The sequence below is a fragment of the Erigeron canadensis genome, chromosome 4 (assembly GCF_010389155.1).
Source record: "Erigeron canadensis isolate Cc75 chromosome 4, C_canadensis_v1, whole genome shotgun sequence".
Taxonomy (NCBI): Eukaryota; Viridiplantae; Streptophyta; class Magnoliopsida; order Asterales; family Asteraceae; genus Erigeron; species Erigeron canadensis.
The window spans coordinates 620,785-640,007 of record NC_057764.1 but is presented as its reverse complement, the minus strand read 5'-3'; the positions used below and the strand labels follow the sequence as shown (position 1 = coordinate 640,007).

General features: G+C 32.6%; 2 protein-coding genes across 2 annotated transcripts; both read left to right on the top strand.

The window, feature by feature from the left end:
• The first annotated feature begins 9,422 nt into the window (after positions 1-9,422).
• LOC122596268 (non-specific lipid transfer protein GPI-anchored 1) lies at positions 9,423-11,701 on the top strand. Its single transcript, XM_043768819.1, has 2 exons — positions 9,423-9,882; positions 11,397-11,701. Exons 1-2 carry the CDS (start codon positions 9,519-9,521, stop codon positions 11,591-11,593), a joined length of 561 nt encoding a protein of 186 aa, XP_043624754.1. The 5' UTR covers positions 9,423-9,518; the 3' UTR covers positions 11,594-11,701.
• Positions 11,702-13,483: 1,782 nt separating this feature from the next.
• LOC122598516 (ranBP2-type zinc finger protein At1g67325-like) lies at positions 13,484-16,716 on the top strand. The gene is made up of 10 exons (XM_043771108.1): positions 13,484-13,592; positions 13,829-13,874; positions 13,961-14,076; positions 14,460-14,733; positions 15,206-15,276; positions 15,442-15,487; positions 15,595-15,704; positions 15,824-15,851; positions 15,934-16,076; positions 16,323-16,716. The coding sequence occupies exons 1-10, from the start codon at positions 13,584-13,586 to the stop codon at positions 16,323-16,325; spliced, it is 846 nt and encodes a 281-aa protein (XP_043627043.1). The 5' UTR covers positions 13,484-13,583; the 3' UTR covers positions 16,326-16,716.
• Positions 16,717-19,223: the final 2,507 nt, after the last annotated feature.

Sequence of the window (19,223 nt, the reverse complement as noted above, 5' to 3'; positions counted from 1 at the left end):
AAGCTCATTGCGTCACATGAAGGTTTTAAGTTGGTTTGGTTGTCAAAATGGTGTTAGGGTTGCAGGTCAGGTCTCCCACTGCGGCGCAGTTGGGGTGTGTCAAGCCCACTGCGGCGCAGTGGGGCTTCGTTCCTGTTCTTGCCGAGGCTTTCCACTGCGGCGCAGTGGGTTATTAAAAAAAAAAATTTATATTTTCGGTTATCGAGTCTAGTCCTTTCATGATTGCAAACTTATGAGTCTTGATTGTAAAGTTAAATATAATTTGATGTCAAATGGTGTTTTGGTTGTTTGGCAACTTAGGTAAATGACCCATTTGGTTGAGTATACTTGATTTGGTTTGATTGAGATTAAAAGCTCTTTGAAATGTTGTCATGTGTTTTGTCCATTTTGAATGGTCGGCTAATTGATTTCGAAATATGATAACGAGTCGTAAAGTTTCAAGTAAAGGGTTTAGGGATGAGCACGGGTTTAGAACCGGCCCGACCCGGACCGAACCGGCTTGACCCAGGAACCGAAAGTGCAAGAAAAGTGGAACCGAGAACCAGCCCGTTGACCCCACGGGCGGGTCGGTTCGGGTCCGGGTTTTAACGGGTCGGGCCCGGGCCTACATAAAAAAGTAACCATTATGGTATGTAATTCTAAAATTATGATTTTATTATGCATTTTAATTGTTATAACGCTATTTATCATTTGTATATATAAAAAAGGTGTTTATATATTAGAATTCAGTAGAACTTGGGGGTATTTTTTTCTTGGCTCGACCGAGATGTTTGTATTCTCAAGGCTGCCACCGTCTATCCATATTATCCTACATTCCTACTACTTTATATTTTTCATTGGAAAAAAGAAAAAAAAACTAAGGCGTGTAAGAAAAAAAAATATTTTTTATATCAGAATTTACTCTTTAAATTTTATGATTAAAAAATATAATTGTTTATCCATATATATATATAAATAAATATATATATATATATATATATTTAAAATATTTAGTTTAACATTTGAGACAACTCATTGTTATTAATTTAGTAAATTATTTATCCATGTTAACAATGAATTTATATGTTGTTATTAATAAAACCTTTTTTCATAATATAATTATTTAAAATTGCTTTTTTCTTAACAATAATTTATTAAACTAATGGTTACAAGTTATAAGCTATAAGGATGTTATTTTTTAGTAAATATATTTAAACCCCTAAAATTAATTTTTTAGTTTTAAAACTAATTTAGTAAATATATTTTTTAGTAAATATATTTAAAAAATAATGGTTACAAGTTATAACCATTAGCTTATAACAAGTTATAAGCTATAAGGATGTTATTTTTTAGTAAATATATTTTTTAGTATATATATTTAAAGCCCTAAAATTAATTTTTTTAGTTTTAAAGAGGGCTTTAAAAAACTAATGGTTACAAGTGATATTATTTTTATTTTTTAAAAAATTAGTTTTAAAGAGACGTATAACATAGAAGACGGTAGTTGGTTGGGCAAAATGTATGCATTACGTAATTATTGGATTAAAGCATATTTAAAAGATACATTTTTTGCTGGAATGAAGACAAGTGGTAGAAGTGAAAGCATAAATTCATTTTTTGATGGTTATGTGAACTCTAAAACTATGCTAAATGAATTTGTGATACAATATGATAAAGCAGTTCGTTCATGAAGAGGTGCTGAAGAAGACGAAGATCACCGAACATCAAATTCAAAGACGACTTTTCATAGTGATCATCCTATTGTAACACCCCACCGTTGGCGGAAACATGAGGTGACATATAAAGTACAGCACGACATGGAATTACATAGATACTGCTAAATGAAATAGAATATAATAAATATATTCCCCAAAAACATGAGTTCAAAGTCATAACAGTGCTAAAATAGCTTATTACAACCAGGTCCATAAAGAAAAAATCCAAGGCATGTAGCCTTAAAGTCTGACAATAAATAAAAGAGTACTAAACTCCGAAGTCCAAGCCTAGCATAACAGTCTTTATCCCTGATTAGCCTGAGTACCTGAAAAGTATACTAAAACGTGTCAACACAAAGGTTGGTGAGTTCGTAGGTTTTAGTCAGAAAGTCTAGTAAAAGAAATAAGTCTTTTGTCGATTCCGGTGATTTGTGTTAGGTGTTTAATGGGTCATAGTGGTTATTGGGCTATAAGGCTTATTGGGCCAAGTGGGCCTACTGATTTGTGTTCCTTATGGGTTCATTATTTGGGTCAGGTTAGCCCATTATGATTCTTAGTTCATTACCTAGCCCATTATGCCATTTATAAGATTACTTACAAATTTTCTGTTTTATACTTTATTTTTAAGAAATGATAGCTACTATTTTGGGGTCAAGACGAATTATTTGGACCTTCATGATTTTTACACAGTGACTTACATGTATCTAGTATTTTTGTGAATTTTTGGTGAATTTTTAGATGATGTTTGGTGTCCGTAAAAATTATCCAAACACAAACTGTCCCGAATGGGCACTGCTTGCGACATCAGAAGTTTTATAAAAGTTCTTGATGTTCTGATTGTTAGAAAAATCCCATGATTTTATTTTCAGTTCAAAACACATTGAAATTACTTTCCACCAAGTATGACCTCCTGGAACTTTATGGATTAGGAGATAAAAATTGTTAAAGTTTATAAAATATTCATACAAAATTACAGTTTTGACCAGTTTTAGTAGAAAAATCATATCTTTCGTTTGGTTCAGTATTTTTGAGTAATTCCAGTTGGAGGTTAATCTTAACTCATTTTTTTACAACTTTTATTTTGATAGTTTTTCTTGAAAATGCCCTCACATGTTCAGTTTAATCGTTACAAGACAGAAGACCAATTCTGTCAGAATGTTTATTGGTTAATGCATCCCACCAATGGTTTTGGTTGCTTGCTTTAACCTCTAGATTCCACTAACAAGATTATTACTTTATTTTGTATCTCTTAACATCAAATATACAGATTTCAATCAATTTCAAGTTCATCAATCATCCTTAAAAGATCCATCTCAAGTCCCATATCAAAACCAATTTAAACTAGTGCAAATTTAAGCATGCATGTAATCATCTCATCATTTTAACAACAAATCTTTATCCATCTTCAATTCAACAACTTAAAAACATATTTTTATGAAAAACTCCAGAAATATATTCATCAAAATATATAAAAGTATGACCATATTTAAAAGGAGAAATCACTTTAAAATCTATTTAATTTATGACAACACCTTTGGGTCTTAAACTAGTTGAATCCTTGGATTTTTCTTCATAGATTCAACATGCATGAGTATGGGAAGAAAGACCCTATCAACTTTGCCCTCATCAAGTGTTTATTTGAAAGAAAACATGAACTTTTGATAAGAATCCTTGAATATATACAAGAACAAGATAGATTAAACTAAGAGATGAAGATTTATACCCTTGATGAACTCGGATTTGAGAGTGGTTTTAGGCAGAAAATTCGTGGTCTTCTAAGCCCCAAATGAACCTTAATCCAAGCTTAAAATAACCCTTAAATCTATCTTGAATTAATCCTTGCTTAACCCCTTTTAAATCCTTATTATTATTATTGTTTAGATATGATTTATGTTTTTGTTTTCTTGCTTTCTTCGGGCCGAAAATGAAGAGGAAGAAGGAGAGGGATGCAGAATTTTGAGAGAGAATGAGAGAGAAATGGGTGTGTGTTGGAAGTGTAAGGAGTTATGGGTGTGTAAGGGTTGAGTGCATGTTTGGTCTTGCTTTTTCTTGGGGAATAAAAAGATAGGTGAATTTTGATTGGGTGAGGGGTGTTTGGGAATGGGGGCCGGTTTGGTTAGGGTAAAATGGGAGGGGATTTTGAACTTTTGGGGTATAATATAAGTGTATGTATATTTGTATGTAATGTAGGTTTATTTAGTGTAGGTACATGCATGTAATCCTTGACTTGTTAGTTGATATTGGTGCTTTCAAAGCTAATTATGTGCATGTATGTGTATGCCCGTGTATGTATGTATGTATATATTTGTTGTGCCTTTAATTTTTATAGCTTAACTCATTATTTATAAACTTGTATTTACAATAGACATATATATTTACTTACTATTATTCAAGCTCACTTTTATGTGCATAATAGTTTAAATTTATTATTTAGAGAGGGTTATTATATTTTTATGTCCGTTTGAACTTTAATTAGCTTGGTGTTTAAATTGTTGGACATTTATTAGTATCTTCGGTTGTTATCACAGCTTATGAACCTTGCATTCTTATTTGTATAATCCCAACTTCTCGAAATAAGATTTTTGGTTCATTGACATTTCGCCAAGTTTGATTAGAACTAATTTATACTTTGGGATTGTATTGAATGATTATAGTTATTGTTTATGGCATTTCTAAGATAGCTAGTCATCTACGGTGTTTTATTGAACGAGAGGGCAACTATCACTGTGCCTTGAATGTCTAAAAGGTCAATTCTCTTAATAAATCTCTAGGGATAAAGACTCAGATAAGTCTAAGTAAATTATCCTAATCGAAATTTGAGGGTTGTTACATCTTAATCTTCAGTTCATTCTGAAATCTTTATATGTCTTATTTACATTTGTTTTGGTTTTCTTAGATGGATGAGGCGCAAAAAATATGACATCGTTCAAGTGACATGGGACTTGGCAAATGCATAAATGCACCATTTTTCTTCTTGATGATAATAATTATGTTTTTAGAACTTATCGTACTTTGATGTTTGCCAATTTATTTTTTCATTTAGCTTAGTAAAATAAGTATATATGTGACACATCTTTTATATTTGAATTTGTGGAGTATGATTGATGCAATGTTGCAATGCAAAGAGGTGGTGTTTTTGTGCCATTGGTTATGAAATCTGGCTCAGAGTTGAAATTGCAGGTACTGGCCAAATTTGGATGTCAATTTCATGTATAGTTTCTTTTCTTTTAGTTAGTGGTATAACCACTATGATTCCTATAACACCTAATATTTAAATAAATTGATTCATAATAATAATAATAATAAAAAAGTCAAACACATGTTTAAGGGAGTATTTTTTTCTTTAAATTGTAGCAAATTATACGAAAAATTAGTGGAGTATGGAAGTAAATTAATTTAAGGTGATATTATTTTTATTTTTTAAAAGGAATTATATAGAGAGTTACCTACATGATGGTGTAGGGAATATATCCCCATATATATATATATATATATATACGCATCTATATTATATTATAAAATATCATAACTCTTACGATTTGAGTCACGATTTAAAAATCAAGTTTTGGTTCCATTCAAGATTTACGAGTCTACAACAATGCACACATCATCCCATACTTTTACCTCTAACTAGATTGAGTATTGTTGTTGATATGCATTATCTATTTCAATTTAATGTGTATAAAAGGAGAAATTTAAGTTTAAATAGATATGAATGTGAATGTTTGACCCACATTAGAAATCCATTAATATCCCTAGCCATGAACGAGTCAACTTTTATTAAAGTTTTTTTTTATTATTATTAATAAGATACTCGGTTGAAAAGATTTATACTAAAATACCAACTATGCTACTGTCCTAGTGCAAGCTATCCGTAACCAAACCAACTGAGATCAGGATGCTATTGTACACACACAATGATGCTTGCACTCGTCCTGAAGTAAGCCCAATCTCACAGTTCTCACTTTCTGCTGGGTCACTTGGAAGTCTGGAAACGACATCTTCTCAATTAAAATTCCTTCCCTGCGATGTGCTTTCAAAGAGTTCAAGACACTAAGCTTCCAATGGTTAACATACATGTACTCAAAACATAGAATAGACCGGTCAATATAAAGTAGTTTCAATTTTTGATCATTCCCTTTGTTGCTTTGCTTTTTGTTTCCTGACCACTCTCCTTGCAACACTAGCTTCTTGTTATTTTTCTTATGATTAATAAAAAGTTGAATGTTAAAAAAAAAACTAGGATACCAAAAACCAAAAGAATTGTTACATCGTTAAAATAGGCTTTTAAGCCACTTAATCCAAGTACAAGAAAGTCAAGAATAAAATAACTTTCGGCAGCATCAAATAAAAAATTGTTTTTTGGTTGATGAACGAGTTCTTATTGAGTTGACTCAATGGACTTTATAGTAGTCGCAAAAATTTGACTCCCTTTAACAAAATGAATGGTCCTAAACGGACCTCCTACCCTACCCTTGCAAAGGGCATGTACATTGTAAGAACCCAAACCTTTTTAAACAAAATCGTATAATTTTTTTTTATGTGCCCACTACGGTGCAGTGAGGCAAAACACCTCCATTGCGGCGCAGTGGAAAACTTCGGCAGAAAATGAAAGAAGGCTCACTGCGGCGCAGTGAGGCACCACACACCCACTGTGGCGTAGTGGTTTTCCTCGGTAACAATTACCCAAAAGCCCACTGCGGCGCAGTGAGCTAAGACAAGCTCCCACTGCGGCGCAGTGGAGCTACCTACAACAGACTTTTGTACAAAAAAATCAGGTTTTCCCTGCACTTGACTCTTTTTGTTAAACCTAAAACACCATTTCAACTTCAACATCTCCAAATACCAAAACATGACCTTTAAAGCATATAAATCACCCATACATGAAATCATTCCTTTTTACAAGACTTATGACTACAAAATTCTATAAGCGGGTCGATAACCCTACTTGGGTAATTGTCAAGTTAGTTACAAATTCTACCATTACTAACGTTTCTAAAGCAACTACAACTTTTCAAAAGTTCATCCAAAATAATTTGACCAAATAACATGTATCATAAGCCAATGGGTACCAAAGGGATCATCTACCCAAATTATCCAAAATGCCAACCTTCCAAATGGCAAGAGTTTCCAATTCTAACTTCACTCGATTGTTTCTTTACCTTTGCTACTACCAACTCCTATAAAAGAGTTAAACATCTAAAACATAAGCAACGCTTAGTGAATGCATACACATATAATCATAATCATGTCATTTCAACTTTGTGCATCAAGCACCATATAAGCCTAGCAAACTAGCCTTTTCATACATTTCAAACAACATACATTCATTTTCAACATGGCCATGGATAATTTGGCTAGTAGGAATTTACCCACCTACTAGCTCTTCCAAACAAATTGACTAGTAGGAATTTATCCACCTACTAGTTCTAACAAACAACTATCAAATGGGTCATAGGAATTTACCCACCTATGACCTCTAGTAACAAGAATATGATTATATGCATATACACTCACCTCAAACTTGGCTACTTGACACAATAAGGCTACAAGTTCAACAATTTATTCTTCAACACCTATACAAGAATAATCACATATCATCTATGAGTTCCATGACTCAACCACTTTCAAACATCTAATTGCATCCAACAACTCTAAGATTATGGTGTTTGGCTACTAAACACTTTCCAACAAACTCTAAATCTTCATGATAGAACTTTATTTCATGATTTCTAGCCAAACACCACTAACTATGAATTTCTTATTATGAGGGATTTTCCATTATCAATAGCTCTTTAAATCAAACTAACAAATTCTCAATTCAAAATATTAGGGTTCTTGAAATTCTCAATTAACAAAAACCCCCAAATTTTAATGTTAAGAACCCTAAATTTCAATAACAAATAAAACTAGGGTTATGAAAACAATACCTCAAGAATTAGAGACGAAGAATTAGGGTTTTCAAATTGAAATTCTTCCCCTTTTTCTTCCTTAAAATTTCGGTCACCACCACCTCCAAGTAAACCCCAAACTTCAATTTCTAAATCAATTGGAGATGATTATTGTTATTGCTTCAGGATTACAATTCTTTACTTTTGGTTTTGAAGCTTCAATTGCATGGGTTTTAAGGATTTTGAGAAGGGAAAGTAGTTAGAAGAGAAAAGAGTTTGAGTGGGAAAACATGAATCATCAACATAGTGGCTGGCTTTTCTCCCTGCTAGCCACGTCCCACTTTGTATTTTGTGGGTAAAATACCCGCTGGCCACTAAAGTTCCAACTAAATTAACCCCTTAACTCAAAACAAAATACTAGAAAATTAATTTAATGTCAAAACTACGAAAAGGGTTAATTTTCTATTACCTTAAAACACTAGGATGTTACATACATATTATTGTTTTAATCAATTGATCGTTTGACGAAACTAAACGGTTTTTAACACAAGTAGTGTAAAGTGTAAACTAACCAACAAAATATTAATATTGGAGTATTGTTTCTTTGGTGTTGTATATAGGTATTGGTGTATGTATTGGAGCTTTATCAATAAACTAGTTATAGTCGTAAATTCATAATTTTTGACTCGACTCGAAAACATTATTTTTGACTCGTGACTCGACTTATAAGAGTTAGGAGATTTTTAAAAACTACAAAATATAATATAGATTAATCAAAATATTGCATATTCAATAATTTGAGTCACAAACTTATAATTTATCTTCAAATTTGCAATAAAAAGATCAAAAAGACCTAGATTATATACAAAATAATGTACCGATAAATATAATATATCTTATATATAATCACAATATCATACTACAATAATTATAAATCATGACTCGGTCGTGACTCGTAAGAGTTAACATATATAAAATTAGCCTTTAAAAAAAAAAAACCCGACAAATATCAAATCATTAGTCAACCAATTTAACAAGGGTTTAGTATATTGGGATGTAAGTAACTTTTACATTTTTCCTATTGTGTGAATGTAACTTTCATTTGCTTCATTGTATGTAATCAACCCGCCAAATTTAACGATTAATGTAAAAGTGCATACGTGGCACACCATATTAGCTAGCACGTAGAAGTTTTTGATTGGTCAACCTTAAATTTTTACATTAATCGTTCAAATTTAGCGGGTTAGTTGCATATAATGAACCAAATAAAAGTTACATTCACACAATAGAAAAAATGTAAATATTACTTACATTTCCAGATACTTAACTCATTTAACAAAGACCATAACTACAAATGCTACCAAATTAACCTAGATAACCAAGGCAGCTAGGCTAGTAAATAAAAAATCGACAACTTTGTATATATTACTCCGTAATCCGTATAACAAGTAACAAGTAAATAAATAAATAAATTGGAATGGAATGGATGAAAACCAATGCACGTAATTTGGTGGTTTTTTTTATATCCGTTAGTTTTTTTTTTATTTGTCAACAGTTGCATGTTCCTCGGGAGTACGTATTTTCACACTAACAAAAATCATTAAACACAAGTCGACAACTACACCTCTAATTTTGCAGCTATTGTCATAATTTTCATCACACATATTTAACTCCCAACCACCTTTCATTAATACCCCGCCTGATAAATTAAATAAATCATTTTAATTTCCCATATACCAATATCGATCCCATTCCCCGACCTCGATATCTATTTATATACGTTCACACAGTACGTTACATATAAATCCACATTCCATTCCATACATCACCATATATATATATATACTAATTAAAAGAGTGTACTAGTACTACGTACGTACGTACCTTAAGTTAATTATATTAATTATTAACAAAATTAATAATAAAAATATATATGGCGATAGCAACAACAAAGTATCGTTTAGTAGTTGTGACGGTGGTAAGCAGTATTGTTGTATGTTTGATGGGAACAAGCGGTATGGCACAGTCGACGTTGGCGCAACAATGCTCCGAGAAGCTGCCGGAGGTGATGACGTGTGTCGCGTTTGCGTCGGGCAAAGAGGATAAGCCGCAACAAAAATGTTGTGAGTCGGTGACGGACATGAAAGAAAGTAACCCGGCATGTTTGTGTTTTTTGATACAACAGATACATAACGGAACAAATCCTGCCCTGCAGAAAATGAATATACAAGAAAGTAGGCTTCTTCAGTTGCCTTCTGCTTGTAAGATTGCTAATGCAAGCATCAGTGATTGTCCAAGTACGTCACTATCTATCATCAATCAACATTTATATATATTACGAGTATTAAAATGTATTAATCATCATAAATTATAATTAACTGGTTAAATTAAAATCCAGCAAAAGAAAATCAATCAATTTGAATTCATAAATTATATATCACCAAAGTAATTAATTAAGTTATTTGTTTAATAAAACAAATTTAAAAGAGGCTAGAATAGCTGATCATATTTCATTTTGATATGTTTAATTAAATATTATCGATTTTAATTTACATATTTAAATTTGAAATAATATTAAAAATTAAATATTATATCTTTATAAAAGGATTAATAATTTCCCTTTGCTACGAATAATATTAACGTTCATAAAATAGTTGGCTAGTATGATCACAAAAGTTTATAAATGGATATAAAGTGGTCGATCATTAATTTAGCTAGTAAAGTACTTATTTATACGTCATTTTCATATAACTTCTTTTTGGTGTATGCTTATAGATCTAATCAGTACGGTAATAAAAAAGAAATATCAAAGATATTTTCAGATATTTCAGTTATTGAAAATAAACTTTTCGGATATATTTAAATATTAAAGAGGAATAATGAAAATTTACTAATAAAAAAGTAGTCTTTTTAGATACTTTCGGATATCCGAAATACCTAAAATTTACAAAAATTACTATCTGAATCAGAATTCAGACATCCAAAATTTTAGATATTTTGACTTTTCAAACAAAATCGGATAGGATTCTTATTGACGCAATGTCGTGTTTTGTGTGCCTTATGTAGTTTTCTTAAATTGTAGATATAAAAATGACGATTTTGAGTAAAGAGTGGTGTTGATGTGTTTTTTTCGATCTAGCGCTGATATGTCATTTTTTATTATTGTTTCGGTGCATGTGATTGTTTCCATTAGGTTTAGCTTGGCATGTTTAGCTCTAGATAATATATAGTGAACATTCAATGTCATTTTTTACGGATTTTGAGTCTTAATATACCATGACAGTATTATATGGGACTATGAGAGGTTTTGATGTAGACAACTTTACCCCTATCACGACAGTATAGAGAACAATGCTACTTGTATGTTATATGTAACATAGAAAAAAAACTCTAGCCTTGCAAGAGATAAAAACCGTTGGCTTTTGTTTTTACATGGACAAGTCGGTTAATATATCTATTATTATGTTTTGGTAGGATTGTAATAGGATAATAATGTGTGCCCAACCTAGATATAGTTAATAAATGGGTCGCAATTGACTTAATGGTGAGCTGTGAAATGTTGACGATTTTCTTAAATGTCGTTTTTTCATTTAATTTTGTTTATACTATAATACCAGATGCATATATGAAATTCAATATTGACATATACATACATTTATGACAAAAATACTTTACCATGTACCATGCCTTAATTAGGTTACATTCCATCATTTGTAATTTTGTAACACATTTGTCATGTCAGCTAATTTTTAAGGTTAAGCAGTGGTTGATAGATCGATAAATTGTTAGTTATTGTATATTTTTATTGCAGAACTTTTGAAATTGCCACCAAATTCACCTGATGCTGCGATCTTCAACAATGTTACAAATACCGTTACTCCAACAATAGGAGGAGGAACCACGTCATCTCCGTCTACAATGGGCTCATATGGCTTCAAGCATGAATCACCAACGATCATCTTAGTATCCATTATGGTTTTTGTACTATTTTCCTTGTATTTTCAGTAAGTGTTTTTGATGTACGTCTAGAGCTTGTGTCACTCACTGATCTTAGCAGTCACGAATCACGATCTTATGTGAGATTTAGTTTATGCATACCAATAACTTGTTTATCTAGCTTCTTGAGGGTGTATGGACATTGAGTTATTGCTTAGTTTTTGCTATTTTGTGGCAAACTGGTTTCCTTTACCGGTCCACTGGTCGAACCAAATTAAAAAACCGAAAACCGTCATAAATATTGAATTCCACTAAAATAAGTCAATTATAATTATTCATATTCTTTAAAATCCCACAAATATCCTTTTATTTGTACCTCCGTAACAATAAGTTAATAAGTATTGGCTTTGAAGTCATTGATTTTGCATTGCACCAGTTAAATTACATAGACTAAAATTTAGTTTACAATGTCAAAAACCACACGAGTGGTTTGTAAGTTTGTTGAATACACATCTCCCCACATTTCTCTTTTCAAAAAAATAAATAATAATAAAGCAAACATTTTCCATGAAGCTTCTAGTTACGATTAAAGATGAGGATTGGACTGGTATGTTTTGGTTCCGGTATAAATGCTACCAATCTCAAAAATCACAAAAAATAGTACGGATTCCGGTCCCTTGTGTGAGTACCAATAATAGTTTCCGATGTTTTCAGTATTTAAGAGTTTCAATTGAAATTTGATACTGGGACGAAATCAGATTTTGAAAAAAGATAGCTCATACCTAATTACAATTAATATGCTTCGCATCCTAATGATTTTCCCACTTTCCCCTTCTTTGCAAACAGACAAAACCCCACACAAATCAACATTGACAACAAAACGAGAGACGTGCGTGTAAAGGCGTGAAACTGTGGTAAAATTTAAAAATCAAAACATTGAAGAAAACTAAAGGTTCAAAGATTAAGTTTTTTATTTGTCTTTGGTTGTTCGACCCTTTAAGCGTGATTTTGATTTTGAGATATTCAATTTTGGCTTTTTATTAGATTGGGAAAAAGGTGTTGAATTTGAGGGAAAATAGCTAAAAGTATTAAGAATTTCGCTTTCAGCTATTAACCAGTTATCTTGGTTCATCCATTTTGATACATAATAGGTTGGTTCACTTGTTTCACACAACTATTAACACTTCCAACCTAATAATAAATTTTACAAAGTCATTAATAGCATGTGTTATTTTTAAAAACAAATATTGATGCAATATGTAATTGATAAACTAAGACCCGATATTGTTTTTTACTGGTTATGGTACCCATTATCATTTTTGACGGTGTATAAGAGAAGTAATAAGGATTGAATTATTCCATAAGGTAGAAAAACTTTTTCTAAAAAAGGTCCTCAAGCCTACAAGCAATAAGGATTGAATTATTCGTCTTTGTAGTCTCTAAAAGTAAAAGTTTTTTAGTTGGAATCACATGGCTGTTTATTTCGACAACAGTGGTTATGTATGGTGGTGGTGGCAGCAAAGAAAGGTTGGTCGGAAGTTAGTTACCGGTTAGCCGAAGGTTAACGGGAAGTTGGAGCGGTTAAAAGAGATTAAAAGGATGATATTTGTAAGGATAATATGGGCTTTGTCAAATTTAAATTTTGATGGAATTAAAATCTATCACACCCCAGACATATAATCATATTCATATAAAGGAATAAAATGTTACATACCATATGAATTGAATTCCTTTTTATTTTAGTAACCAAACAAGCAAACGGAGTGGAATATGATTCCAATTCTACCCGATTCTTCGTAAAATAAATGCGCCCTTGAAATAGTAAATAAATATTGAAGAGAGTATAGGATTATGGGAAAGATATAGACAGTAGAAAACAAATGGTCCAGGTTTAGAGTGGGTGACGGGCTTTCTATTAATTAGATTCCAAAAGATAAACCAAGCCGGCCCAAACCCTTCCTTGGTTTTTATCACTTTATCAATCAATTTATCGAACACTTTTTTCTTTCTGTTTTTGGCCTCTGCTAGTCCTCACGCCGTCATCAAATCAAATCATTCAATCATGTCTCAGGTAATTCAATCACATCTCAATTTAATTATATATTACTTTTTGTATTATACATCTGATTCTATATCTCCATCACTAGGTTTTCTTTTTCTGCTAATTTTCATTATTTCAATTCTTATACACTCATTTGATCTGTATCAATTCTATAATACATAATTCATCTTGTATAGAAAATTAGGGTTTCTTTATTTATTAATCTATATTTAAAAATAAGGTTAATGTTTGTTAATACTTCTTAGATCGATAACAGAAACTCGTCTGCTGTGAAACGTGCTCGGACCGATGGTATGTACATTGCTTAATAAGTATATATATAGTAGAGTATATAGAAGTAAAAGCTGTGGCATTTATTGAGTCGTTTATGATGTCAGGTGGTCGTAGGGAAGATGACTGGACATGTCCCAGCTGTGCAAATGTTAATTTTTCGTTTAGGACGACTTGCAATATGCGTAACTGTACGCAGCCTAGACCGGCTGATCATAATTCAGTAAGTTGCACAATATGTTTGTTTTACAATGTATGGGGAGGTTAAGATGTAGACAGACCTTACCTCTACGTAGTTAAGAGAGGCTGCTTCCATTTTCTACCTAAATCGCCTTCGCATACCTTTTATCCAAACCACGCTGCTTTTAGATGCCACTAGTGATTATTTTTTTTTGTCACTGGGATTTGGAGAATTAAAGTCTTAAACTTTGCTTGAATTATTTACATTTGAGTATAAAATTGCTGTAAATTGCACTAAGTTTCAGTCATGTGATGAATATGATTGTCTTAAACTATCTAGTCATGATGAATTCTGTTACTGATGGTGATTTCTCGATATGGTCATATTATTTATTAAACTTCTCCAACCAAACGTTCTTACTGCAGAAATCTGCTCCGAGGCAAACGCCAACCCACCAGGGATACTCTTCTTCTTCCCCTTATGCAGGCTCCGGGGCACCCTCTTCAATGTATGTGGGTGCACCACCTTATACTCCTAATTTGTTCAATGGAACTTCTGTGCCTCCTTATGATGCTCCATTATCGAGTGGTTCCGCTTATCACTACAACTACAACAGCCGCCTGCCTGGAGGGAACCTCTATCGACCTCTGCAATTTGCTAACACTCTCCCTTATTCTGGTGGTCCCATGATAGGAACTGGTATGTGCCTAAAGTTGTTGTATCTCTGATTTTCTTTTATCTTGATATCTTCACATAGTCGTGGTGTGTAGAAACTCGCATTTTCTAATTATCATGGGATGCTCTGTTTATATTCTGTGTAATAGAATACAATATCTGCTTTCTATCTCAACATCCCTATTATGTATTATTACTGGTTACTTTTGGTTGTTTAAAAGCTGTATGGGTAAAAACATTTAACCCATGTGTTGTAGACGATCTAAATTTTTTCAGTTGTTTACTTTATGCAAAACTTCTGTACTTGAATAATCTATTTTCTGAAATGTATGGTCGTAACGACACATTTTAAAGGATTAACAGGTCAATTTTTTTTCTTACAAAATCATATTCATTCCATGATTATTAGCATTGACATCCATCAATACAGTCAAGTCCTTTATTGATGAAGTGTTTTATCTACATCTTACTGTTTCTGGCTTTACATTTTGTGCAGGTGGGTTGTATGGTTTACCTCAGCTGATGGAACAATTTGGTTTACGATTGCCCTTGGGGCAGGCTGCCATGGTATGTATGCGTTTCGGTAGTATTTAATACATTGCTATGAATGAAAAAGTTAAATTATCCCCCTTCTTGGATTGTCAACCGGTGCCTTCTCTTTTGGATATAAGGTTTAATTCATCTGTAGCTAAGTTGGTTGACTTTGGTCATGTAACATTTGAAACTCAACAGGGTCCGCGGCCTGGATTTTTCCCGGAAGAGACGTCTCAAAAGAAAGGTATTTAATATCTGACTGCTTTTTATATTTCAAAGTAAATAAATTATAAATACGAGATATGTTTTGTTTACTGTTCCCTCATTTGCTTCTCTTATTTACTTATATAGATGGAACACGAGAAAATGACTGGGAATGCCCGAAATGTGGAAATGTCAATTTTTCTTTCAGAACAGTTTGTAACATGAGGAAATGCAATACTCCTAAACCTGGATCTCAGGTTTGAGCCACTGTTTTTTACCAGTCTTATTTTTGATTTGGCACATTTAAGCATTGTTTTGTACAATGCTCTATCGCTTCCATCACTAACTTTTGTAATTTTTGTAATGGTTCTAATAGCAGACTACAAAGCCAGCAAAGAGTTCCAGTAAGTAGTTCATGTCTATCTGGTTTGGTTCAGATGATGTTTGAGTCTATAATTTATGCGCGAGTATTTATTTCTAAAACAGATATGCCCGAAGGGAGCTGGAAGTGCGACCAATGTAACAACATAAACTATCCTTTTAGGACCAAATGTAATAGACAGAATTGCGGTGCAGAGAAACCATTAGAATCTGAGATTTCTCCTAAAGAAGAGGAAGAAAATGAGCAGGTCCGTTTTGTCATATGTTTAATCCACTTGTCATATTGCTTGATAATGTTCTGTTTTTTCCTACTTGTAGACACTATGAATGTAAATTGGAAGTTTCTGCTAGTTATTTACATACCCAAAACGAAAGTTTCTGCTAGTCCAATACGTACCTATTGCTTTAGTTATAATCTTATAATAAATGGCTCTCTATTTAAGCACACAGTCATCCTTATGCTTTTATTAATTCTTATTTATCTACTGTTCCAGTGAGTACTAGACGTTGGTCAGGAGTTGCTCAGTATGGGTCTCAAAAGTCAGTCATGTCGTCGTCGTCTTCGTCTTCCTCTTGCTGCGGTTATTGAGTTACTTCTTTTTCTGTGATCCTTGTCAAATTGGAGCGTATAAAATCACAATTTGCGTTCTTTACATATTTTTTTTTCATTCTGTTGCATGTGTCACTCAGTGATATACTGAGATATGGGGATCTGGTTGCGTGGGTAAGTGTTCTAGACTTTAGGGGTCATGGTACCTTTCTACCATATGTCATTTTATCAAGTAGGTAATCGTATCATTGCTTTCATGGTTTTTAATCTCTTGCATGAACTATTAGAATTGTATTAATATTACCCGAGATTAACTGGATTATCCTTTTTTAAGATTACCAAATTGTTTTATGGTTCATGTGGTTTTTGCTTCTTTTTTTTTCCGCTTGTTGGCTTTGGGCGAAAGTCCAGAACCAGTTGTATACTTGTATGTTCATTCACAGTCTCCAGTTAGGGCTTGAGGCTTGTACTTTTTAGCTGAATTTGTTGTTTAGAAAGGTTAGGACGCCTCACCTAACAGGTGAAAATGTTGTTCTTCTTTAATACTGGTACCGGGGATGTGTATTTGGTAAACCACCGGACTTTGTACATGTTCTTCAGACTCCAGTCCACTTGCGATGTTATTCCCTCCTGAGCTTCCATTTACTTCCGCTTAAATTGTAGTAAAGCTGCTTTTTTAGACATAATTATTCTCTAAAGTTGGTTGGCTTGATGTGTTGAGTGGGAGATGGTGTCTGTTTGGTTTGAATAAAAGTTGAATAAAATGTAGGATAACGAGTGAGATTGCGTGATATAACTTATGGGTTTTATGTGAAAGCTGTTGCTTCTATAATAAATTTTAATGTCTGCCCCACGTTCATATGAAACTTCTTTCTATCTGTACCTTTTGAGGTTATGTTTATCTTATCGGAGGAAGTGGATGAATGTACTGTACCGTAGAAGTAACGAGTTCAATACTGGCAATGTAACACTAAACAAACCATAGTGACAGTGATACTGATTTCATAACAACAAACCATGTCTATAGTTTTTGGCAATGTCTGGTTGATCTCCCTGTACATAAAAAGTGGCTGGGTCATTAAAATTTAGAAGTGCAACACTTGTTTTGATAGACGGGGAAGGGTTGTTTAGGAGAGAGGTAGGAGTTTTGATGTGTTCACTCTAAGATCTTTTCGACTTTGGGGGAGTATGCTAAGGTAAGAATAAACCAAAATCTTATTAACGAGATGCATGCCTTTGATTTCTACTCCCTTATTCTCACTTGTTAAGACTTACTGATCCACTACGCTATTATAACAGTCCATGATATGTTTTTTTAGTAGCATAGTCTATCTGGCTTCTTATTTTTGTTGTTTGAAAGTGGTGGGTCTATCACGTCTTGTTCTTGTGTATTTTTTAGAACAGCTACTCTGCTATGTGCAGCATTAGCTTTTCACGAAGGCACTATAACATAGATAGGTCTGGGCAACCCAGCTACGTCTCTGTCTCTGCTCTATTTGGTTCTGTTGGTTGGTACTCTTATTTACGTTCATTTATGGCTTTTGGCCCTATAAATGGAAAACATTAACAATGATGATCATGATAAAGTTGATAACGACTTGATAGATATTCAATTTACGGAATGATACCAGTTACTATAGTCATGTACTATGTAATGTACTTGCTAGAAAAACCGTTGTATTCATGTACAACACAAAATGATTTATGCCATAAATCTTTAGAAAATGAATCAGATTATATTATATTGTTATACTGTACGTCAATCCATCTATCCCAAAATATTTGGAAACACAATATCAAAGTTACTGGTGTATAGTTACATTTTAGTTTTTGAATGCTTTTTGTTACTTTAACTATACTATTACCACTACTTGTAGAGTTGTAGTTTGAAGTAAGAGTTACACTACACCTAACCTTTTTTAAAGGGTGAAGTACCCCGAAAATGTAACCAAATGTATAGTTATAGTTGATTGCATTTTGAGATATTTGTCTTAAAATAGACAATTTTATCTTAACTATTTGTATTTTCTTCATCCTTTATTTTATCAACGTCTCCTTAAATTGCATTAACAAAAATATATTTTTTAAGCTAGAAATACAATATTATCTTAATAAATCTCGTAGCTTTTTAATGTGTATTCACTATCCAGTGATATAAGGGGTAGGTGTGAATGAGTGATGTGTGTGCAACCACATTAGTATCAAAAGTGAAGAAAGGGTCGAGTGAGTGAGCTATGTGTAATGAGGACGTGACATGAAGTTAAGTGAAGACGCCCTCTATAGTAATCATATCTAGGGCTGTCCCGAATGTTGATCATGACTTTTGGATTAGAATGAAGGGTTAAAATTTAAAACTCATATTTGAATCTTGACTTTTAATTTTAATATAAAGTTCAAGAATCTCAACTTTACAAATAAAGTTGGTTTCAACTTTAAAGAATCTCAATCCTTTCTTAGGATATATAGAAAGGTTTACTTTCTTGTCATTAATCTTTACTTTTCTAAAGACAAATCTATTGAGGCGACCCAGGTCAATAGGGGTGATAGGGTTACGCCTTTTGAGAGACGTGTTTAGGAAAATCAGGGTGACAATTGAATATCAATTAACCAACTTTTATGAATCATGACATATGGTCAATTACGATATTTTTATGTGTCCCTTAAAGTTGTGTAGCTACCTGAAACTTACCAAATAAGTGGATTTTTTTTGGGTTGCCAAAAAAGATTCACGTATTTATTGTTTTCCGTTAATCTGAAATGACAATAACACAACAGATATATCATACGAGTAAATGAATATTTTCCCGACAAAAGTCTCATATTCAGTTTGGTTTAATCGCCCCAA